This window comes from Vanacampus margaritifer, chromosome 1 (assembly GCF_051991255.1).
Source record: "Vanacampus margaritifer isolate UIUO_Vmar chromosome 1, RoL_Vmar_1.0, whole genome shotgun sequence".
Lineage (NCBI taxonomy): Eukaryota > Metazoa > Chordata > Actinopteri > Syngnathiformes > Syngnathidae > Vanacampus > Vanacampus margaritifer.
This window is the reverse complement of record NC_135432.1, coordinates 68,356,514-68,380,874: the sequence shown is the minus strand read 5'-3', so window position 1 is coordinate 68,380,874 and position 24,361 is coordinate 68,356,514. Positions and strand designations below refer to the sequence as shown.

The 24,361-nt window shown below is 49.2% G+C and overlaps 2 protein-coding genes across 10 annotated transcripts in view; both read right to left on the bottom strand.

Moving 5' to 3' along the window:
* syne2b (spectrin repeat containing, nuclear envelope 2b) overlaps nucleotides 1-6,783 on the bottom strand; it is a 51,084-nt gene extending 44,301 nt beyond the window's left edge. For 2 of the 8 annotated variants that reach the window (XM_077565660.1, XM_077565696.1), the window contains exons 1-3: nucleotides 4,689-6,763; nucleotides 2,615-2,744; nucleotides 40-101 (exon numbers count right to left, since the gene is read on the bottom strand). In XM_077565660.1, the coding sequence (XP_077421786.1) occupies nucleotides 40-101; nucleotides 2,615-2,699 (147 nt within the window). In that variant the 5' untranslated portion in view covers nucleotides 2,700-2,744; nucleotides 4,689-6,763. Of the gene's footprint in view, nucleotides 1-39; nucleotides 102-2,108; nucleotides 2,200-2,614; nucleotides 2,745-4,688 lie in introns of those variants that run through there. The other 6 variants (XR_013294094.1, XM_077565722.1, XM_077565704.1 and 3 more) reach the window with 6 other exon arrangements.
* Nucleotides 6,784-7,154: 371 nt separating this feature from the next.
* Nucleotides 7,155-23,763, bottom strand: ppp2r5eb (protein phosphatase 2, regulatory subunit B', epsilon isoform b). 2 transcript variants are annotated; one of them, XM_077565757.1, is made up of 14 exons: nucleotides 23,154-23,763; nucleotides 17,210-17,373; nucleotides 12,780-12,976; nucleotides 12,611-12,712; nucleotides 12,440-12,532; nucleotides 12,228-12,358; nucleotides 12,068-12,127; nucleotides 11,400-11,508; nucleotides 11,263-11,316; nucleotides 10,195-10,245; nucleotides 9,939-10,058; nucleotides 9,723-9,850; nucleotides 9,544-9,645; nucleotides 7,155-8,499 (listed from the first exon to the last, which is right to left on the bottom strand). In XM_077565757.1, the coding sequence occupies exons 1-14, from the start codon at nucleotides 23,180-23,182 to the stop codon at nucleotides 8,400-8,402; spliced, it is 1,440 nt and encodes a 479-aa protein (XP_077421883.1). In that variant the 5' UTR covers nucleotides 23,183-23,763; the 3' UTR covers nucleotides 7,155-8,399. The 2 variants fall into 2 exon arrangements, with proteins under 2 accessions (XP_077421883.1, XP_077421874.1); XM_077565748.1 differs by lacking the exon at nucleotides 23,154-23,763 and adding an exon at nucleotides 19,183-23,117.
* Between the last annotated feature and the right edge of the window lie 598 nt (nucleotides 23,764-24,361).

Below are 24,361 nucleotides of genomic sequence, written 5' to 3'. Positions count from 1 at the left end.
TGCTAACGTGCTAACGTTGAAAGTTGAGCCGGCGCTCACCTTTGCCAGCTGGACGTTGACCCAGTTGGTGAAAGTCCGTTTCTGGATCTGCTCCTGCTCCACTGCGCGCACACGCACACACACACACACACACACACACATTTTTGGATCAGTCAATAAAAACAAAAATGATCACATCTGCAAGGTTGAAGAAATAATATCAACTCAAACGTTTGTCATTGACAAGAAATGCCACAAGATGGCGGCACAGGCCTGCAACATCCCTTTTCAAAATGGCTTCGTTCTCAAAAGAAAAACATTTGTCAGCCCACAAAACTATCAATGGTGTCTATTTTAGCACGCAACCTTTCAACAAATGACCTTGAAAGTAAATGAGCGGGACGAGCGAGCATGACGTCATCGTCCGCCATTTCTCCCGCGACCAGCCCCAACAAAGTGGCAATTGCGTGTTTGTGCCAACACGCCACACTGAAGGGAAGATACAAGCGTGATAGGTTCAAAGGTCAAGCCTCCCTCTTTGTACTCATCTGGTGGCGCATGCGTGATGGGCAACATTCCTTACGGTTTGCTTTCAACGCAACTGTGACGAGCAGGACATTTGCAACGTTGATTTTTGGGTTTATTCTTCTGTAGCGTCATTTTATAAAATGTTTTTTTTTTTTTAAGAGAGAGAGAGAGAGAGACACGTGCGCAGTGTACTTAACAAGCAGCGTCTTTGAAGTCAATTGCCTTCAATTAGTCCTGGTGTAGGTGAGTGGAGAGGAGCAGACGAAAGGGGACGTGATTGCCTTGGGTGTTGAGTTTGCATCGTAGCCTACTTTCTTTCTTTTTTTTTTAAGTGGAAGTGTGAGGTCTGTTTTAAAAATAGCCCAGCAGTGGTTGGATACGGCGTCTTGCTAAGACAAATTCAAACAGAGGAAGAATATCAACATATATTTACTTATAACGTTAACATGGTACATGCTTCTGAATGTACCAATTTTTCTATAGTTTCTTTAAAAACAAAATAGAATGTGGTACATGGGGAAAATTGTTTATTTGAAACTTTTTTTTAAATGTCTTTTTATGGCATGCATGATTTAGGTTGGGCTTTATTTCCCATAATGCAACGGGACATTACGTGGCATGATGGGAAAATGTTATCAAGTACGTTGGAACGCATTTGAAATATGTTTGAATGCTCGCTACTGAAAAATGTCGGCAGTTGCACGTGACGCAAATTTCAAGCCGCAGTCAAAAAAGTTACACTACAAAAGAATATTAGAGCATTTGGAGAAAAACAAATGACATATTTTGATTCGGCCACCTCGGAAATATTGCTGGCTACTTTGTTTACGCAAGTTTTTTTTGTGTTCTTTTCTGCTGACCATTGTTTCGATGGTGTTGAATCGAAAGGAAAAATATGACGGCAAACAATCATCAACGCGTCCACGTAAAAGTCCTTCATGTTTGTCCATTTTCTCTGCCAATTTCAACAATGTCCCGTGTTCAATAAAACGATGGAAATTAAAATGTTTTTTTAATCCGATTCATCGACAGATGAATCGATTATGAAAATCATCCCTGTTTTGGACGTTGTGAAGCCTGCATGTTTCCGTTTGCCATCATCACTTCCTGTTTGCGAAGTGACAACATCACTTCCTGTTTGTGAAGTGACATCATCACTTCCTGTTTGCGAAGTGACATCATCACTTCCTGTTTGCGAAGTGACATCATCACTTCCTGTTTGTGAAGTGACATCATCACTTCCTGTTTGTGAAGTGACATCATCACTTCCTGTTTGTGAAGTGACATCATCACTTCCTGTTTGCGAAGTGACATCATCACTTCCTGTTTGACCAGTTCACCTTGCAGCCAACATTTGGTTTCTTTGGACTTTTCAGCTTGTCAGCAAGAAGCTTGAACAGGCCCCGCCCCTTTTGCCCTTTCTTGCAGCATTCCCGACTTCTGCTGGCAACGGAAGCTGCCAACGCGACGTTGGCTCAAGATCACGTTTGTTTTGGCTTTGAAATTGCCGGCGATGAATTTGAGGACATCCTGGTCCACTGACAAATCAAGTTGTCGTGATTGTGAATCGGAAGTTTGAGGAGAAGAACAAATGGACTCACCCATGCCGGCTGAAGCGTTCACATTGTCCACATTGTCCACACGCGTACGCAGCCACGCACGCACGCACGCACGCACGCACGCAAACACCGTGAGAGCGTCTGAGAAGTGAATTGTGTTTGTCTGGTCCGACCGCCTTTCAAGCAGGTCCGACTGACTGTAGCTCCGCCCCCTGGTGATGCGCCAATTAAAGAGCCACCGATTGAAGCCGCCAGTCGCGCGTTCCCAGACGGCGCCTCGAGATACGAGTGCAGACTCGTTGTTTGTCTTCGACTCGTGCAAAGGTTTCAAACGTACTCGTTTGGCAAATGGTGAAAGTTGCTTTCCCGGCGGCTCGACTTCAACACAACTGGACGACATCGCGGCCACTTTTTGATCCTCTCAAAAAAAATGTATTTAAAAAGAGCAAGTAGAGTTGTGAAGTGTTTTGTAAACGTTTTTTTTTCTTTTCACAAAATCACTTTTGGCATTTTTTTGCAAACTTTGTGCATCGTGTCGTTTTACTGACCGTGCAGCAGCATGAGAAGGTTGTCGATGTCCAGGGGGGCGGAGCCTGACTCCCCCGTGACGTCATCGGTGCGGTCCGAGGCCATTTGGGGTCAGCGGTCACCTGCCGGCAACATGGCGGGCGGCGGCGTCTGCACAAACGTCAACAAGCGCTTCGGGTCGGCTGAAAACAAAATGCCTTTTTGAGGAGCAACTTTGCACTTCTTTAAAACGATGACAACAAAGAAGTTATGAATGTTTGGCTTTTGGTGACATTTCAGGACGAGCCTAAAATGCATTCCAACCTTTGCGGGTCAACTGAACGTGACCTTCTCTAAGCTTTTGAATGCGCACGTCCAACCGTCACATGTTTGGCTACTGCAAGTTGCTGTTGACGTGAAAATTGCCCAAGGACAAAGTTGCAGCTGACGGCGGCGTGCGTCCTCATCCGGGAACGCCGCCTACCTCAAATGAACGTCTGACACTCAAGTATGTCCGTCTTAGGAGGTTAGCTTAGCACTTAGCACGGCTTCTTCCTCTTTTCTTGTCCAAAATGAGGCCACGCGGGCGCAAAGTTTGCGACCGTTAGCCGTCGGGCGCTGTTGCTAGCTAGCTGCTTGTGGCGGACGTAACGGCGAGCCGCGCTAGGCGGCGCGATGACGCGGGCCGAGCTTTCCAGCCCGTCCGTCTTGGTCACGTCTTTTGACGCTTGTCTTGCTCTTTGATCTGATTCTCACTTTTGCTCTTCAAAGGGTTCGAATGAGGCCAAATATTCACATTTTGAGACACTAAATTGCAGCCTTGCCGTCTGTCTGTCTGTCCGTCTGCAAAGAAAAGCTCGAAGTGAGAGGACGACAACGCAGTTTGACCAACAGCTGTCTGAACAAACCACATGTGACTTCTTCAAATGACAAGAACACACACACACACTTGTTTGTTTGTTTTGACCTCCAGCCGCTGCCAGAGGGGCGGGGTTTAACAATTCAACGGCACAACTTCCTGCTAGCCCACACTTGCAAGTGTGTGTGTGTGTGTGTGTGTGTGCGCGTCCGTGTCATTTTACAAGTCAAGCGGTGCCCTCTAACATTCACACTGAAACTGAGACGTGTGTCATGCGTGTTGGTGTGTGTGCGTGGCACGCAAGTCATGCCAAGGTTGTGAGTCAGCTGCCGCATGAACTTTGAGTTGTGATTTACTCGACTGGCAAAATGAGGCCACAAAAAGGCAAGAAAAAATATGCCCAAAGACGTCAACACAACTTGAGTGTGGCTTGGGAGACCTCCGCCAAGGCCAAAGCTCACGTTTGTCCTCGCCGTCATGATTGCTAGCGCTAGTTGTTGCTTGCGCGCAGCAGGCTGGCAGAGGCGCCAACGAGACGAGCCACCGTTGATCAACTTCAACATGGCGGACCCGAAGGACGCATGCAGAGACTTGCGATGACTTTCAGCCATCGTGCAATTTCCTGCACTTGCCACATCGTTGTGACCGATTGCCGACCGTCCGAAATCCAAGAGACGCTGTTAATAAGTTGGGAGGGAAATTTCGACACGTCCTGTCGTTGCCGTTGGTCACGGCCGCGCCGCCGGATCTTGGTCCGAATCTCACCAATAGAGCAAAATTGCCGCTTTGGGATGTCTTGTGCGAGGTCATCGGCCTTGAGGTCATCGGCCTTGAGGTCAGGACTTGGTCCGGGCCGGTCCACAGACCAGAAGGGTCTCTTCTCAAGCCGTCCCCCTTGCCGTCCTTTCCAGCTTCAGCCGGTGGACGCCAGTCGTCAACTTGTCAATTGCTCCTCGCGGCCTCCTCGGCTTCCGGTTTTGGGCTCTTTGGCGTGTCGCTGAAATCTCGCCAAATCGTCAATATGGCGTCGGCCCACGCAACAAGCCCAGACGGGCATTTGCCGCTGCCGGCTGCTCACGTGACGTGACATGTAGCGCTCCGTGCTACCTGCTAGCTAGGCTTGGCCCCGGGCAGAAGGTCAGCTAAAAATAGCCGCTCACGTTGGTCGGCGGCAAAAGTGCAACATGCTTGGTTGAGCTACGGAACGCTCGCGCCAGCAGGAGTCAAATGGAAAACCTTCACGACGACTTACTTACTGCTTCGATTGAGTGCGGCCGCTTACTTCCCCGCAGCAAAGGTCGGACGGCGACAGCGGTCCGGGCCCGAAGAAGTGCAGGAGGACCAGAGAGGAAGGTTGCGCGCCGCTGGCACTCGCACGCCGTTCTGAAGACAAACTTCAAGCTGGGATGTGGACCGTCGGCCCAACCGGCATACTTCACGCCGAGCTAAATTTACACACACGCGCACCAACTTCCACACACACACACACACACGCGCACACGCGACACCTGCTTCAAAGGTCCAAAGAGAAGCAAAGTTGAAAGTCGGAGAAACACAACAACAATAGAAAGAAAGAAAGAATGTGAAGATGATCTCAAAGTCAAGTTGGCTTCATCAAAATTGTTGCAACAAGCCTGAAAAGTATGGAGGACCAAAACAAATGAAAAATAAAATGGATATAAAAAATATCATTTGAAAATTTAAATGGAAACAAATTATTATTAGTCGTTTGTTTATTTATTTAGTCATTGTTTTATTTTGGACGAAATGTTCTTCAAATAAGGGGGCGGTCCTAAGCATGTCTTGGCTTGGACTCCGCCGTTGCAAACTGCCTTTCATTGGTCGAGTGAGCCTCGCCGGTCGCTTTGCATGGAAAGTTCCAGCAATGGACGACTATCTTGTCCGCTGTCACCTCGACTTGCGACTTGCGACTCGACTTGCTCGACAACAAGTCAAGGTGACAGTGGACAACCATGACATGTTATTTGCTTTCCAGTCGTCTCGTTTGACTTTCACTTGCCACAATGTGCTCCTCTGCGAGTCACGTGGCAGGGAACCGATGCGTCATCATCGCGCTGCTTGGCGGTTGTGAGCAACAAGGCAGGATTGGAACATGAAAGGGGAAACGCTTCTTGCTAAACACACGAGATGTTTTGGTTTTTGCTAAACACTACGAGAACGCAGCGGCAGGATAACAACATGGCGTCCGTGTGTCATGTGACCAGCAGTTGACCAATCACAGCGCGGGCTCTGTTGTTGTGCTGACACTGACGAGGAGCGTGCGTGCACTCGCGTCACGTGTCACCACCGACAGCTGCCAGATGAGATGAAGACGAAAACGACGAGAGATTTGTCTCAAAATTATTCACACAACAATTCTGACCTGATTCTCGAATGATACCGCATGTATTTATTCAAGTTTTGAAAGCATTTATCACGACTTACCATTTGCAAATGCTCAATTGTGCTTGCGAATGTGCCTTTGTGGATCGCATTTCGCGCATTTTGTTTTCACACACGCGGGTCACCCGTTCGTCTTCCGTCCACGAGGTGGCAAAGAGACGTTTGTCCTTTACAAATGGAAATGGAAAAACGGGAAACGAGCCTGGATCTGATCTTCTATGATGTGTTCGTTTAATACAAGTCGGGAAAAGCGTGTTTTTGCTTTCACCCGGACAACTCGCTACCAGTCAGTCACGGCATAGTAACATTTAAATGTCTCCTGCCCCGCGACGCCATGAGGCCGACACGAGCCAGCGGACGCCGAGCAAACAATAAAGTCAAAGGTGGACGGCGAGGAAGGAGAGGACAAGAAAAGAACGAGAATGTACAAGTAAAAAAATGAAAGAAAGAAATAGAGAGAGACCGTAGATGAGGAATGAAACGAAAGGAGGGGAATGGGAGAAAGGATTGGCAAAAGAAGAAGGAAAGCAAGAAAAGAAAGGAGCGAGGGGAGGAAGTGAGATAAGAAAGAGGAGGCTGTTGAAGGTGCGATCGCCCGACCCAACACGTCAAGGGACGGCGCGCCCTCGTGTGGATTCAACGGCTAGCGCAGTACACTTTCCCAAAGGGAGTGTACGCAGTTCGAGGCGTGCCGCAACGTCGGGTGGACCTAAACGTTTGAATTTCCGTACATTATCCAAAGCGCGTAATCTCAAACAATTCCCTTCCGATCAATTTACACACGAGTGACTTCATGGTCTGCGCTCTCACAAAACAGTTCTTTTCATATCACTTCTAAATGATTTAACGTTTAGATTTTTTTTTGTTACTTTGGAAAAAAACATTTTGGACCATCCGAGACCTCGCGGCGGCATCGACACATTGCTGCCCTCCGGCCGGGGCTAATGTCAACAAACCCCGCCCACATCCAGGACCCCTCCCGCCCAACAATGGCAAAATGATCCGATGAGATGACAAGCGAGAGAAGAGCAAAATTGTGATGATGTTCAACAGGCCAAATTGCTGAGCAATGTTGTCAACATGTCGCTCGCTCGGCTCCCTCTAGTGGTTGCGCAAATAAATGTCAAAAGTGCACATCAGCTTGTAGTTTCCACTTCAATTGAGTGGTTTCACTTCACCGAAGATTGATTTGCATACACAATTGCTGATGCCCTTTTGTTTCTTTGACTCAATTTGCATTTTTGGAATCGCGAACATTTGTGAAATCCACTTTGGTTGGATTTCACTTGCACTACGTTTACATCAAATCTTTTACAACATTTTGTTTTCATACCATTTTTATTCACATTTCATTTTGGATCCCAAATGAAGTTAGAAGTGGAACGTGTGCACAAGGTTATGTTACAGCGGCGTACAAGAATATTGGAAGCAAAGTCAAGTAGTTTGGAGGTGCGAATCAACGCCGAACGACAAAATCAAGTCCAAAATGTTGCTGACAATGCGCTTCAGTTTGCCGTTGTTGGCATCCATCTGAGGGCACAGGGCGGGCGGCCATTTTGCCACTTCCTGGCCACCTAAAATGACATCACGGTACCTGGCGGGCCAACGTCACATGAGCGCACCCGCAGCACAGGTGAGCCGTGATTGGTTGTACCTGAGCAACTGCGATGTCATTTTGAGTGGCCAGCAAGGGGCAAAATGGCCGCCCACGCTGATATGGACAGGAAGCCGTTTTTCTGCTTCCTTTCTTTTCCACAAACGCAAGATTGATCAGAAGCGCGTACAATATTTGACTGTGTTGTCAACATGGTCACGGGGCGTCGGCCAGGCATCGCCGATCGATGGCGGCCGACAGTACGGCCGATTATAAAAGGAGCCTGGTGACGACGGAGCAGCCGTTTGTTTCCCATTGACATCTCCTGACTTTTGCAAAGGGTTCGCAACAACATTCCCAAGCAGTCGTCTGATTGGATCGTCAGCAGCAGCCCAACGCCAGCGCGCCGTCCTGCCACAAGTCGTCTCGTCGCTCAACAACAAATGATTACTTTCGGCTTCACAAAGAGTGAGCACGCTAGCTCGCTAGCTAGCTCGCTAACATCAAGGTTGCGCGCCATGTCGACGTCAACAAGTCATCCCTCCTCTTGGCTAGCTCGACACTGCGCATTTTTTTCCCCTCGGACCAAACGCACGAGTGCTTTTGGGGGAAGAAAAAATGGACAGCTGGTGACAAAGGTCCAACCATTTGGTTTTGTTTGACGTCCGTCCCACCCACACAAGTCACTTTCTTTGTTGTTGTTGTTTGTGTTTTTTTTTTATTATTGTTCCGTCCGTTTGCAATAATATCAGTTGAAGGGAAAAAGAAAAAAAATATTTACAGTGTTGAAAGCATGAAAACAGACGTGATGATGAATCTATTGTAAAGTAAATTGCACAAACACAAGAAGGAAAAAAAAAAAGATAAGAAAAAGAATTAAGAGACCAGCGGCGCTCGCGCTCCAAACTGCAGACGCTGCCGGCCTTTTGCGGGGAGGGGGGAGGGGCTCTTCTGATGTGAGGGGGCGGGGTTAAGTGGGGATGATGCCGTCGCTCCTCAGGCCTCGCTTGAGCTCCAAGTCCTCCAGCTTCTTCCACAGCTCCTCGCGCTCCTTCTCCTTCTTCTTCTCCCTGCAGCCAACATTCAGGCAACATGTCATTCTCTTCTTCAACACTAGGGGGGGGGGGGCACACAACGCGCACTGACCACGAATCAAAGCCGTCACCGGCAGGTTTGTCGTGCAGGACGAAGCGGAAGCGCACGCGCAGAGCAATCGTCAAGACAATCGGCCTCCGTGGTTTTTTGGACATTGTGATTTTCGAGGAATGTTGTCATTTGAAAACGTGAAAGCTGGCATAGGATGATCTGCTTCTGAATCCCAGACTTCCCTCTTTTCCGGGAGGATCGCAACAGATGTGGAGGCCGTTCATGCGAGCGCAGGTTTTAAAAGGCGCCGTCTCGCTTACGGATTTGTGTATTTAACGCACGCACAAGGCGCACCGCCCTATTGGGTGCGGGCGCCGTTCATCATCATTTGACAGCTGAAAACATATGCTAGCATGCTCTCACACTAAAAATGCTAGCGTAGGTTTTAAAAAAGGAATTTCCTGAAGAATTGAACAACGTAAAGAGTGAGTTGAAGTATTGAAGTCGCGTTTGCTTTTGATCGTCCTCGTCTTGCGTATCGGAAAGCAACAGCTGGCCAAGCTCGCCATCGAACACGCCAGCTTCCGTCTCGTCTCGTTAGCGTGCGTCTCCTCACAAACGATGCCGGCTTTTGCCATCGCTCCATTAGTGGAAACGTTTTTGCTAGCGTTTTATTTTCGCATTTCTTCAACATTTGAATAAAATGAGTGGACGGAAAGCCAACTGCAGGCAGTCAAGCGAAGCGCCTGCCAAAGTTGCACAACAACATTTACACGTTTCAGAACTCGGCGCGCTCTCCATTTTTGACAAAAGGTAAGACTTGCAAGTGCGCCTTATTTGAAGCAAACGTGCGTATGACGAAAGCGAAGAAGCGGACGCTTTGTGAGTCCCGTCCTCGAGGACGATGCCTACGTGCGCGGCGCCGGCCAGAGTGGGCGTGTCCCGCTCGGGGCTGACATGTTAAAGCGGTTCCAATCATTGGACCGCGTCAACACAACGGAACCAAAGACAGCCAGCCAAGTTCTTACCGCTGGCGGTCCGACTTGTACGTGGCGGTGAGCTCGTCAAATAAGGTGCTGTTCATCTCCATGAAGGCCTTCAGCACGTTGTAGACCAGCGCCACGATGGCCCTGAGGAACACCACAGCACACGTGAGAGCAAAGCCGGGGAGGATGGCGGTCACGTGAGCGACGCCGCGTGGGCTCACGGGTTCCAGTGTTCTTTGGAGATGCGGTAGAGGCTGGCGAACATGATGGGCAGGATGACGCTGGAGTTCTCCTCGATCAGGCTCATGATGTACTCGTTGTTCCAGTAGTACAGCGCCCGCTCCGCCACCTGCGGGTCGCAAACGCCAGCAACGGTCACAATGCCCAGCCGCCCGTGGCTCGCGCCCCCAGCGGCGGCGACGGCGGCAGCGGCCCACCTGGAAGTGCGGGCTGGACACGCATCGGGAAATCTGTTTGAAGAGCGGCTCCTGGATCTTCACAAACTGGGTGGGCTCGATCACGTCCAGGATCTCCTCCAGCTCGCCCAGAAACATCACCTGGCGCCAGACACGCAAAGGGTTCAAGCCACGGCAGCCACGACAACAAAAAGCAAGCGCAAAAGCAAGCGCAAGCGCAAGCGCAAAAGCAAGCGCAAAAGCAAAAGCAAAAGCAAAAGCAAAAGCGGAAGCTCACCTCTTTCTGACTGCAAGTTTTGGGCCAGAACTTCAGCAATCCTCGGATGACCTGAACAAAGAAGACAGTTTGGTCACGACTAGCGGTGCAACGGATCACAAAAGTCACGGTTCAGATGGGATCACGGATCGGACTCACAGATCGGATGGCTTTTCAAAAAAAAAAAAAAAAAAAGATAATTAAAGACAAGTAGTAATTTGTCTTCATTTTGTAAAGCACTTTTCCCATATAAAAAAAAAAAAAAAGGATTCAAAGTGTGTAATATCGCCGTTTCGGATTTAGGAACACAACTTTCAAGTGCAATATGAGGCAGAAACGTTCTTACTTTTAACGCTTCATGTGTAAAAGAAGGCTTAAAGTTTCAGCTAAGTTTGACATTTTGAGTTGAGGGTTTTCATTTTTTTAAATAATGAAAAGAGCTCAAGGCGCAATTTAACTTTAAACAAGGAGAGTAATTACAAAGTAGTCTCGGGCCACAATTTTGAAAACGAATTCAAGTAAGCCGTCAAACAGACACTCGTTGCTCATGCTAACAGCTAGCCGCTAACCGCTAGCCGCTTACGGCAGAGACTTCTGCCATATTCTATATGCCTTTGAGCTTTGATGTCAAACGTAAAGTGCTTTACAAATCAAATGTATTATTATTATTATTATTATTATTATTATTATGATATCATACAATGACGGTCTAATTATTTAGTGGTTACTTAGTGTCCAAAAACATGAGTTTGGGCTTGTGTTGTCAACTCTTATCAAGTAACGTCTAAAAGGGAAGTCAAGCTCTCGTCGCGCCACGATGTGCGTCAACTTCAAAGTAAAAGTCCACTAAAGGCTATTTGCACTGCCGGCAACATATGACTGCATTTGCGCAACTTTATTTTGACGCTAGGCTTAGCGCGTCACGTCGAGGACGTTCCAGCAGCTTTGACGTGTCCGAACGGTACCGAGCACGGATCCATGACGATCCGTGGCACCGCTCGTCACGGCAGGTGGCTGATTGGCAGGAAGCGGCACTTAACGTGGCCGCGCTCCCCGCAATGGCTTCAACGTTGTACGCTGCGTACTCACGGGTTCCGTCAGTGTGGGGTCTTTCTCCAGGAACTGTACAATGCAATACGCCAACTGCGCACAACAAAGAAGACAACGTGACCTGCGGGGGTCGCAACATGCGTGGTGACGTGCGTGCGTGCGTGCGTGCCGCGTACCTGCGCGTGGAAGAGCGACAGACTGCGGACCGTGTGGAGCGGGATCAACACTTTGACCAGAAACTGTTTATGCTCCGCCTTCAGCGGCAGAGCAAAACCGTTGATTATACTGCAATGAAAGGAAAGATGGTTTGAGTTCATAATTGATGTCTTTGCATACAATCGCTGGTTTGTCAACCTCGAGGTACGCGATCCAGCTGGTTTCCCACGTCTCCCTTTTCAGACACAGGTGAGGATCATTATCAGGCTTCCCCACAGCTTGCTGATGCGATGCCACTTGCGTGTGGAATCGGGAGAGACGTGAAACGGGCTGGATAGCGCGTCCCGAGGACCGGGACGGACAAACACCGACCCAAATCATCCAGACGTTGCCCAATTATTCACGCGCGCCAGCAAAATCAAGACCAGAAAAAAAAAAGTCCTTTGCCATCCTCGGCAGCCGGCAACTCGTCGCCTCATCTTGAAGCGGAAAAGCGACTTTGAGGAAAATATTTTGCTTTCCTTCTTGAAAGCAGCTTGACGGCAAAGATTTCGGGCTGGCGGGAATGACGTCAAAACACCGCAAGCAGATTTTTTTTTTTCTTCTTCCCGGGTAGAAAAGTCCAAATGCAATTTTGCCAAACAAAGATTTGAAAAGTTGGGATTTCTGTCCAGGTGTGTCCACATACCTGCCCAGGATCTCCAGCAACTCCGCCACGCCGTTGAAGTGCTCCGTCTCAAAAACAAAACTGCAGTCGGGACGGAAAACAAAAGTTGCAAAGTCACAAGGCGGCACATTTCACATTTCACAAAAAGGTGGCAGCAAGCAAGGATGGAGCGTGCGCTGACCGTAGAAAAATATTATTGATCTGTTTTCGTATAAAAGCCCTCAGTCCCAGGAATTTGCCGTAGATTCTATGCAGGACCGTCTTCAGGTAGTCTCGCTCCCGAGGGTCCTCGCTGTCAAACAGCTCCAGCAGCTGGACGGACGAAAGCAAACATCGGGCGCTTAGCAAGAGCGGCGCCGAAGGTGCAAATCTTTTTCCGAGGACGGGGCGCACCTGCAGGACGAACTTCTGGTCTATGTACTTTTTGGCAATGCTGGGCTGGAACTCTTGACTCTCCAAGAAGCGGATGAAGAATTCGTAGACCAACTGCGGAAAAGGGCGACAAGAGGCGTCAATCACGAGCGGAGCGAGGCCGGCGGCCGGCGGCCGGCGGCCGGTGCTCACCTGTAAGTGAGGCCAGGACGCCTCCAGCGTGGGCTCGTCCTCTTCGGGGTCAAACTCGTTACTGTCGCTGGGCGGGAGGGTCCGGAATATGTTGTGAGACACCTGAGGAGCAAACGGCGCCACGTGAGCGTCGGCAAGGCCAGACATGCGGGCGGCGGCGGCGGCTCACCATTTTCACCACTTCGGGGTAGGCCTGCTCCGTCAGGTAGCCGCGGCTGACGGTGACGTAGTCCACCAGCTCGTTGAGCGTGGAGCGCTTGTACTCTTTCATTTTCAGGTCCGACAGCGTGTCCATGAAGTCGAAGACGGTGCAGCACTGCTGCAGCTTCTTCAGGAACAGCTCCGGCTGCTCCGGGGCCGGCACGTCTGCCGACAACAACACCGGCACACCGGACGTCAGCGGCCCCGCCTCACACTTGCCACGTTCATGACAAATTGGCAACAAAAAAAAAAAGAGGAAAAACCAGGCCCGCCGATTGTTAGGGATAGCGTCAATGTGGTGATATCGAAACTGCCACAATATGGCCGTCGGCGTCGTGTCACGATATTAAAAGCAGCACATCTGTTGAAAAAGTCAGGCTGATTTCCATTTGTGCAGTTCTAGCACCCTCTGGTGGCTGTTTTTTTTTTTTTTTAGTGCAGCTCCATTTTCACAAGGCATGTTTTGCCCCTTTTATGTTTAAAATCCACACATGGTCAGATGAAGGCGAACGTAATATGCTTGTGAACAGTCAATATGTGGAGGAACTTACGTTACATACCGGAAAGCATCGGCCACATGTAAGCAACGGTCATGCTGATGCCCCCCCCCCAAAAAAAACCCCAACATTGTGATTTTCAAGGAATACCATTTGAAAATGGAAAAGACCAGCAAAGATTGGAAGTCTTGCAAGTCATTAACCTCCGTGTACGGTTTTCACTTTTTTCATGATAACAATTTCAGCAAATTGTGAGCATCATTAACGAGCCCCCAAAAGGCCGCACTAAAGCCTCCGTCCACGATCCAAACTGCGCTGTCTCTCCATTCATCCATGGCTTCTCACATGCAGACTTTGAGAGTGGCGGGGCTTTCCCGTGTCGCTCGCTCACTCGGGTTACAAGCGGCGGGCGAGTGGAGCCTCAAGGTGACTTTGGAGCGACGCAAGGAAGGAAAGCAGGCCGCGGCGTGCCGGCGACATCAAGACTTTGCCCTGCGCTTTTTAAAACATCTCTGAAAATCCTTCTCTGGAAAGATTCGTCTTACTTGGCCCCCTCCCGAAGCATTTTCATACTTCAGAGTAGACAAAGCAAACGGGAGACTCGTTAGCAAGGCTTTTACCAGATAGCGTTACTAGGCTGGTTACTAGATCTTACCTTCAAAGATATTAGCAAAAATTGTGGGGATGTGATGACGTAATGCTAACGTCCTACGTCATCGTGTCCATTTGGACCACTGATCTGAATATATGACTGGATACATGCCAGTGAAAGCCGTTGAAGCCACAGGGCGGCCATCTTGCTCCTCCCATCTCGCGAGCAGACTACTGTATAAACTATACGGTATACGTAGAGATTAGACATATACAGTTCTTATAGGGGTGGGGCGGGGGAGGTTTGTGGCGGGGGAGGTTTGTGGCGGGGGAGGTTTGTGGCGGGGGAGGTTTGTGGCGGGGGAGGTTTGTGGCGGGGTGGTCACTATTTTTTAACAAGCAAAAAAACAACTTTTGAAGACCCCCTTTTCTTTGATCGCTCAGTTGATTTGCCAGATGCATCTTTTGTTGAATTGCAGTTATAATTCTCTGACAAGTTTCCTCCTGTAAACATCATTGAGCAAATCATTTATACGTGCATTTAAGGCAAGTTGAAAAATGTCTGAAGTCCTCTTGCCAAATTGAAAACATCATAAATCATGCTGTCTCTACCAAGTACTGTCTGAAAGGTTCTCCGATTCCAAAACTGTAAATGTATGGGATCGTATGCAGAGAAAGGTTTTGTGGGAGGAGCAATATATATGGCGGTTGCGCAACTTCCAAAGTCTTGGCCTATCAGCTGTCCAATCATAGATTTCCATCAGGCATTTGGACGCACGACTTGTTGGCGACTGCAGAGCCACAATCTTTATTTGTGCAATTGATCGGCCTCACTGTCCGATGACGCACGGCAAAGGAGATCTTCATACACCAAATTTATTAGAAATACATTTAAAATAATAATAAAATGTATTTTAATTGCACTATAAAGACATTATATACTCTGCATAGAATTTGTTGTAACATTTTTATTTCTAAATAATTTAATAACAATTTAACTTTAAACGTGACGTGATTGGACTTACAAACAAACAAGCTCTTGGAAGCGATTGTGTTTGTAAGTTGAGGCCCGACGACCTGCATTTGCATTTTGTTGACATTTCAATTGGGGGGAAAAAGTTGCCTTAAATATTGTAAGCAATAAAAATAGTGCTAACGGGGAAACAACGGTGCTGACAACCATGATGGAAATAATGGCGCTGATCATTTTGCCACAAGAGTGCAAGGCCCGCTATCGGCCCGCTATCGGCCCGCTATCGGCCCGCTATCGGCCCGCTATCGGCCCGCTATCGGCCCGCTAGGACAGTAGAGCCACTCGGGCCCGATCGGAGTGATTTGTGAAAAGAGTCGCGAGTCGAACGGCGTCGCTGGACCGACATGCCGCATCCGCCCCAAACGCCAACAGCGGCTCTTTTCAGTCCCGGCTAGAAAAAAAGTTCTACTTTCCAAGACGGAGACGGCAGCCGGTGCCATTTTAAGTGCGTGCACGCCTGCCAGGCCGGGCTAACTTTATCACCGGCGACACCCACCTCCACCGTCGCTCCCTCGGTCGAACCTGCGCTCCCTCGGCGGCGGGCAAATGCGGAGGGCGAGCGTGGCGTTGCCAGCAGCCGGGACGCCGACATGTGGACCACGCACGTTTGCCGGCGCGCCTCTCGTGGCTTGTTTGGAGCAAGTGCAACTGCTGGGAAAAGGGAAAGGGACACCCGCGGCTCGGGTTTCTCCCCGGGTGGGGGTGGGCATGGCGGTGGGCTTGGGCGGCCGAATGGGGTGGGCGGCATCGTGCATACGTCGGGATGCAGCTATTTTTGAGGGCCTCCTTTTGAACCTGATGACCAGGAAGCTCAGACGGGCCTGCTGGAGTTGCCAACCCGGCCCACAATTCACCAAACGGGCTTTGACAAGCTTCTTGTCGCGTGTTTGAACGCAGCTCGCGGGAAAGACACTTCACTTCACAACAGATGTCTTGATTCGAGCAAACGGGTCAGTGCAGAAACCTCCATGGCAGCAACTCCCAGGTGATGGTCTGCCTCGGATCCCGCCCGGTTAATTAGCGTAGCGGCATCCAATTGGTTCATTGACCCCCAACTCCGTCTCCGAGCATCGGCGGTCAGCAGGCCAACGTCATTCAGCCAAATGCAAGACCACAACATGAGCCGGTGTTTTTTTTTTTTTGGGGGGAGGCAAAAAACATAAAAAAATTCCATCTTAACTCATTTGCTCCCAAAAACGTATTTCAAATGTTTTAAGTGTCCCAATGACGTATTTATACGTTGTTGTTGGGTTTTTTTCTCCATGTGTTTTTATGCTAGAGCATACAGAAGGCTTTGATGCCGCCTTTGAACGGCAGAGAACGGGTGAAGCAATGGTAGTAATTACAAAAACGGCCAGCAGGTGGCAGCAGAGTACAAGAGATCAACCAGGGCCATGTTGAAAAAAAAAACAGATTTGTGAATAATGATGAAAATAAGCTCTATTCTAATGCTAATTGCTTCAAAACAGAAATTGCTAGAAATAGATGTTTTTTCCTGATGAAAGAAGACTCTAATCTTTCTTTTAGTAGCTTCCATGTTTTGATAGCAATAGAACACAATATTCTGTGGGCCTTGCAAAATCAGTCCAAATCCAGTGAAGCGGCCGGGAGCAAAACCGAACGGTTTAAGTGGCTGCTTTTTGAAGATGCCGAGACTCGACGACTCGGCGACTCGGCGACTCGACGACTCGACGACTCGACGACTGCCTCTCATTTTCTCTCCTTCCTCAAAGTTGTCCCGCTGCTTTCCGTGCGCTTGCAACGTCCGATGTTGATAACGACGTCCCGGCTAGCAGACAAGTCAGATTGTCTTGTAAGTGTCTTGCGAGTGCAGATTGGAGATGCTGGCTTGTCGCCAATTTTGTCCACTGACGACGCTTCAGTGACTTCCTGAAATTCGGCGCTTACTCGGAAATGGATGCAAAAAAAAGGACATTTCAGATGACTCTCAGGCAATATCAGCTAATAACGGAATGAGACGATTTTCACAATGTTTGCAGGTCAAAGGTCAATATTTTTGATCTGATATTGCTTATAGCCTATTAGGCCAAGGACGTGACGGTTCGATGGTTTGACGCGGCGGGCCCGCGGTGTCAAAGTCAAGCACGCGAGGGCGCGGCTCGCGACACGCCAGCGTCCCGAGGAGAGGTTTGGATGCTGTGCAAAGAAGGGTTCGAGAAAAAAGTACGAATCGTCTGCCTTCAGAATCAAACAACCGTGACGAGATGGTGACGAGATGGTGACGGCGGCTGAAGAAGGAAAATGGCGGCGGCTTACCCTTGAGCAGCGGCAACGGCGTGAGCTCGATGGGTTTGCCCTGAGAGCGGAACTGGGACGAGCTCTGCGAGCGCTTCTGCTTGGCCTTCCTCACAGACTTGCGGGAAAATCCGTCCACTTTGTCCACGGACGGCGGGGCGGTGGCTGCCGAGGACATAGCCCTGCTGGGGGACAAGCGACGCGCACGTTACTCTCTCGCACTTTCACAACAACAACAAGCACAAAGTGCCCAGTAGGGGTGAAACAAGTACTCGAGTAAGTACAATACCTCCAGTAGGAAAAATCCTCCAGGGCTTTTTCCTGCCTCGAGTACTTGCTTATTTAAGACTAGCCTAGCAGAAGCTTTTATTAGCAATGCACTTGCACAACATTGAGCCGAAAATATGGCCATTTAGGAGTCTGTCATTGTACGATGCGGCACAAATCTCAAAATCAAAGCTAGCCACTAACGAGAGCGTAAACAAGCGTTCAGCGAGCCGTGAGGTGCATTCAAATGCAGTTGGACATTTCAGACTAAGCGAGAGAGAAGAAAACAAAGTCCACAATGTATTCACCGTTAATAAATAAAAATGCCTTATTTGCCTTTTTACTGGTCAGCTGGTCCAAATTCATAAACGCACAAACACGAGCCTCCCGCATAAGGTCTTATTTTTTGTTGTGTACGTAAAATGACTTTTCATCCCAACTTAAAATATGTTTGATCCCAATACTGGATTACTGCATAGAACTTTCAGCAGAGTACTCGAATACTAAAATACTCAATAGCTGCAGCCTAGCGTCCCACAAACGCAAGCGAAGCTCAGCGAAGCTCAGCGAAGCTCAGCGAAGCTCAGCGAAGCTCAGCGAAGCTCAGCGAAGCTCAGCGAAGCTCAGCGAAGCTCAGCGAAGCTCAGCGAAGCTCAGCGAAGCTCAGCGAAGCTCAGCGAAGCTCAGCGAAGCTCAGCGAAGCTCAGCGAAGCTCAGCGAAGCTCAGCGAAGCTCAGCGAAGCTCAGCGAAGCTCTGCGAAGCTCTGCGAAGCCGTCGGTCCGCTTATTTCCCAATGCTACGCTTTTCTTTTTCTTTTGGAGACACTTCTTCATACTCAATAATAAAAACAAACTGGACATCTTGAAAGCAACGTTGACAATGAATTCCCCGGCAGCCCATTGGCCGATGACGAGGGCCTTTGTTTACAGTAAGCACATCGCTACAACTGTACAATATTTTGCTCTCTCCATCGTTTGAAGAGCGTTCAAGTCATTCGGTGGCGGCCGTTTTCGACCTTCCTTTTTCCTATTGCGTGACTTTTGTTCCCGTTGGCGGCGGGTTGAATGTCCGGATTCTTAGGAGACATGAAAACCCGCACGGCAAAGGCCAGGAAAACATGTGGAGGGAGTCTTGAAATCAAGTCTTTTCCCCGCCTCCTTGCACGCATGTTCCCGATTGCAGCGACCGGACAGGCTTCCCGCGGGGTTCGGCTCGGCTGCTGATGGTTATTTTCACGTTTGGCGATACATCACATCCACCAACAGCCGGCCGGGCGCACGCCTTGCGCCGTTGTCGGTGTCAGAGTGCGTGACGACGCCTTCAATCTGGGATTAGCTGACAATGCTAAGAGCGGCGCCTCGCTGACGTCTTCCAAATCAAAGATCCAAACATAGCGGCCGTCTTAAGCGCTCGCCGCTAATCGGCAGACATCACGAGTCGCCCTAACAACCGGCAGCCTCTCGGCGCTGTTCGCTCCGGGAAAAGCATCAATCAGAAAGCTGCTGACTCAGCAAGTCTTCAGCGGGTGACCGGCCAGCAAACTACCCAAGAATATCAATGATGATGATGGCGGTGGCAGCCATTTTGACTACACTTGCTGCCCATTCAGAAAGACTTCAGCTGCGGTCAGCACGTCACGTGCGCGCCGCTCCGTCCAAAAGAATCCCAATCTAAACCATGATGTCATCAGACCAGCTTTTGTCTGCCAGCTCAGCCCCGGCCTTACCTGTGCGGCGGAGGGGCACTGCCCTCCCCGTGAACCACCATCGGACCCTCGCTGTCTGCCCGTCAAAGTCGACGGCGGCGGGCGACCGCGACAAGCGCAGGACGGCCAAAGGAAGAAGAGGAGGAGGAGGAGGAAGAACGCAGGACGATGCGGGAGCCCTTCCCTCCTCCGACTCTTACATAAGCAGCCTGATGACGGCTGCGTCAGCCCGCTGCCAGGAGGAGCAGCAAGAGGAGCGAGGAGGGATTACACCAGGAAGAGGAAGGAGGGAGGGAGGGGGGGGTTGGGCTTACAGACATAAAAAGACAGGAAGATGAGACTCGCACAAGCAAGGGAAGAGAGAGTGGAACCGTGAAGGACACAAATCAGGGCTGCACGAGATTGGAAAAACGGGCCATTTTTCCATATTGTTGCCATATTTAACAATTACCTAAAGAAGTCAAATTTTTAATACCTAATGAATGAATAAAAAAAATGTCATGGGGCAAAATAAGCAAGCTCATTGTATTCTTAGTTAATTCATTGTAATTAGAGATGCACGATAATATCGGTGGCCGATAATTATCAGCAATTATTGACCAATTTGACGTCATAAATAGATAAACCAGACAGTAAAGAAATACGACACTAATAATAGATTTGCCGCATTTTTAAAACATGACTGGTTGTCGTTGAAGCAGAGATATCAATCAAATTCAGCTTTAACGTTTTCATGTATTTGTACACGCTACTCTTATAGTTGGACTCCAAAGTATATTTGTATTCAAGTGAATTTCGCAAACAATTATCGGCTTAGTTATCGGTTATCGACACTTTCGAAATGATCGGTTAATTCGGTATCGGTTGAACATAGCATTATCGTGCATCCCTAATTGTACTAACCTTATGTTCAACTATTGGATGGTGATGCACTTTGACGTTCGTGTCTGACTGGTCAAATTGAGGTAAAAGCAAAAACTATTTATTCCATGTAAAAATGATTTTGCGATATGAATATTGCATGGGCCAATATGGAAATTTCTTCTATATATTGCCCAGCCCTAATGGATACACGGACAAAAGAGATGGGGAGAGCCAAAAGAGGTAGAGAGAAAGAAAGAGCAAAATGTGACAAGAAGTTGACGTCTTGGGTTCGGGTTGCATTCGGCGCAGGCTGCAGCAAACAGGTGAGCCGCGATTGGCTCGTACCTGAGCCATGAGCAACCGGGTTGCCATGTTCAGCAAGTGACAAAAACGGCCGCCCCCCGCCATGGGTCACAACAGCATTTTGCCGCTCAACTCGGGTTCCACAAACATTTACTGGGCGACGATGACAACACGTACGGCGAAGAACATGGAAAGGTTGGTTTCATTTTCTTCCAACATTCAAAGCAAGCGAAAGAGAACGCTTGTTTGATTGACACGTGCTTTCAATCTGCAAGCTTGTTTCAAACTGCTGGCATGAAGACTGAACATATGATGTGAAGCGTCCTCAAAAAAAATGATCGCAATTGAGACATCCATCTACTCGAATTCTACACTTAATTCTCTTGTCAATGGACGCACCTCAAAAATGGACAAAGTTGCAGCAATTTGCACCTTTCAAATGTCCATCGCAAGAAGACAAAATGAACATTGCATTTTCAGGCCGGGAGCAACTGGCTTTGCACAGGCGACTTCTACGGAATTTGTTTTGCGTGTGGCAAGAAGGCGAATGTGGAAAATGCACTTGAATTTCTGAGCGATGGCGTTTCTAGTCGTATTTGGACTCAATTTTACTTGCGCTCCTTTCTGACAATCTGTCAACATTTGTTTGCAATAACTTCTGTGGAGGTGGACGGAAGGTTTTGTCTTCCCAATTTTAAAGTTTGCCGTAAAGTGGAAGGCGAGAAAAAAGACGACGACAAAAAGCAAGTCTTTGTTCTTTGAAAACTGGGATGTCTTGCAAGAGCTTGAGATTTGATTTGAAGGCGACACTTTGTCTTCCAATCGGGCCGCGGGTCACAAATGCAAAACAGGAGAGCAGCCTGTCGAGCCAATCGAGCTTTTTGACCACCAAACACATTTCGCTTTGCGTTACTTCCACTGACGTGAGGCCAGGACCCACCAGATGGCGCTGTTGAGCACTATGCAGGCTGATAATTGGTCTTTATAGCGAAGAATTGATCACATTGGATTTGATGAAGAACAATAATATTCAAATAAATACCAATTATGTTTGTATGCTAATTCTAAACATGCATGTATAATCCAAAGCCAAGTTCAATGGTGTCACTTTCTAAACGAGCCATTCAAACGGTCGCATTTCCCAAGCTGCTCTCATTGGACAGACGTGGGCTGCCACAGTAACTGGGCCCATCGTCCAATTGCAATACACGAGTGATGTCGCGTGACGTCAAGACCCAATCAACACGCGCTGGGTTTTGGCGGGTTTTGCAGTACACAGCAGCAAACTAGAAGCAAAAAGACGATACGAGACGTAATAGCAAAGCAACGATACGAATCAAGTAGATTGATCGATGACGTCATCCCTCAAGAGAGAAAGGCAGCGCTGCAGAAACGGAGGGCGCTAAAACACCATTGAGTGCCGGCAATCAATTCCCAGGTACCCGGAATTGGAACGGTACCGCTTCAAATGTGAAAGCTCCCCATCCCTAAAAACGACAAGCAAGCTGACAAGTAAGTAAGTAAGCGCCACTCACACCGGTGTACAGATGGCGCGGATATTTGGTGGCGGTGGGAGGGGCCGTAGGCACACTCGGGCAGCCACGCACGCTTCCGCCAGCCTGCCCCAGGGCAGCTGTGGCTACGTATGCAGTTTACCGCCACCACAGTGAATTTGTGAGTAGTACGTGAATTATGCACCCATTTTTGGAGTGTCCAAAAACGTGCGACACAAATCTGATGATGCATTATTATTATTTACTAAGTGAGGAGAGACATAATACAGAATAGCGTAAAGGGGCAGTGACGAGCGAGGGTAGGTGGCGAGTCAATCGGTATCACGATTCGATACCAATTAATCGCGATACAAATCTATAAATCCATTATTGCTATAAAAACAAAAAACACGAATCCGTAAACTTGGACGCTGTAAGATTCGTACGTATATTGTACTTCGGGCTTATATCTGTGAGCCGCTGTATTTAACAAACATTTAACAACACGTTTCATGTTTGAACAGAATTCAAATCAAATGTTAAGGCTTAATGTTGCACTAAATTCTTCCATGCTTCAAGTGCGATCCCTAAGTAAGACATTTTATTGAATATTCCCATCAAAAATTGATGTTTAAACATCGATTCGGCTGCATACTGAATCGATAGGAGAATTGCCCGCTGTAACATCGCAATGTGCAGCCGAATGGATTTTTTTTAAGACCACTCGTTCAACCCAAGGAATGTAAAATGGACTTATCATCTACCAAACATGCAATCGTTTGTCTTCACGAAGTGCGTCTGTGACGTGCACTTGCAACTGAAACGAAGAGTGAAAAGTGCCGATAAAGGATCGTTCCGCGCGCTCAAGTGTTGAATTGCCGTCGGAAAGCATCCCACGTGAAAGAGCAGACCGCAGCCGGGCTCTTTTCGACTCTTTCCGGCTCCTTTCGGGCCTGCCGAAGCTCAAGCGCTCTCGACTTGACAGTTAGCACTTAGCACGGTTAGCCTCCCGTTTTACCGGAGCCGGCCGCAGTTTGCCGCTAGCTAGTCGCTTTCCACGCGCACGCGACACATCCGCGTGGCGTTAAGAAGCGTTGAGCGCGAGCGTGACAGCAAATGTCATCCGAGTGCAAATTCTGCTGCTGCCGCTCGACTAAGCGAAGCTAATCTAAGCTAAGATGAGCGCAGCGGCTAACTGGCTCTCTAGCTAGCCGTTATCATGCTAGCACGTCGTCGTCCTCGGCAAAGTAAAAGACAACAACATGACAACACGGACGAACACATGAAAATGCAATCAAGTCAGTGAGGTTCTGCAGAGCCGAAACACTTTACCTGGGCGGGTTCGGACGGTCACCCATCATCCCAGACGTAAAAACCGAGGCGGAGCTAATGCTGCTAGCGATAGCTGACACACTGATGGGGTGGGGGGTGGGGGGGTTTGTTGGGGGGCGACTGAAGCCCAGGCTGGACGCGCCGTCCCGAGTCCCGACAAGCCGCTGTTCAGCTCCACTGGGGGCGGCGGAGGTGGTGCTGGTGTGGGGTACTTTACCTTGATCCTCTGCGTTTGGCAACGGAGACGGCGGCGAGGAGTTATCCTATGTTGGGGAATCTAGCGGGGGGGGGACGGCTAAGTGGCAGGGCTACCTCCAGCTCGGTGCGGGCAGCCTTTCCCAAGCGGCGGAGGAATGAGGCAGATTGTCGGCCTGCAGCTGCGGTGCGGCGGCGGTTCTCCTTCCAAGCGGACAGTCAAACTCCCATGAAGAAGGCCCAACGGTGGCTTTTACATTCCCCCTTCCTCCCTTCCGCTTGGCGTCCTCCTCCTGCTGCTGCTGACGCCGAGGGTCGCGTCCTGATTCTCCTCTCGATTGAAGAATCCGGCCTACTTGTCTCCGACTCTCCGCACCTATTGTCAACAGCACCGCACACGCAACGTAAGCACACGAACTTGCTCGGCAGTTCCCGCCTCGCTCGTTGGTCGCGCCGGCGACGACCGCGATCGCCATTGGACGCGCAGCGCGTCAGTCAGACCGCGGGGCGGGGCCAGAGCGTGACGCCAATGGCTCGGCCGGGCTGCTCTCATTGGTCGCAGCGGGCGATGGCGACGACCGCGATTGGACGAGCAGGCACGTCGGTCAGACGGAAGGCGGGGCCAATTGGTGACGTCGTCAGTGCCGCCGCCTGCAAACAAGGAAAGACACAAATCGCAAAGGAAAAGGGAGGCGGCCGGCGACTCCAAGTAAGGAGGGAACTTTGAACTCAACCTTTGTCGCCTCGGAATGAGGACAAACCTGTCCGCGGTCTTGCTGCATGTCGCCCTTCAGGACGGCCTAAAAATGCTGCATTCGAGGAAGGTCGGAAGTCGGATTTATCCCACTTGGCTTTTCCCAGTTCCGATCTGAAATTCTCGCAATTTTGCTTCATTTATTGTATTTATCTTATTTCATAAGCATTCCCGAGTTCATAAGTTTACTGTCACGTTGGTCGTGTCACATCAAGTCATTTCAAATATTTATGAATGAAGAAAGCTATCTAGTTTTATA

Excerpts from the sequence above, each read along its gene's own strand:
- ppp2r5eb (XM_077565748.1), bottom strand. The coding sequence starts at position 19,223 with ATGGTGGTTCACGGGGAGGGCAGTGCCCCTCCGCCGCACAG. Across the intron at positions 12,359-12,439 it reads ACCAGAAGTTCGTCCTGCAG|CTGCTGGAGCTGTTTGACAG; the intron begins GTGCGCCCCGTC and ends TCGTCCGTCCAG. Across the intron at positions 11,317-11,399 it reads TGTCGCTCTTCCACGCGCAG|TTGGCGTATTGCATTGTACA; the intron begins GTACGCGGCACG and ends TGTTGTGCGCAG.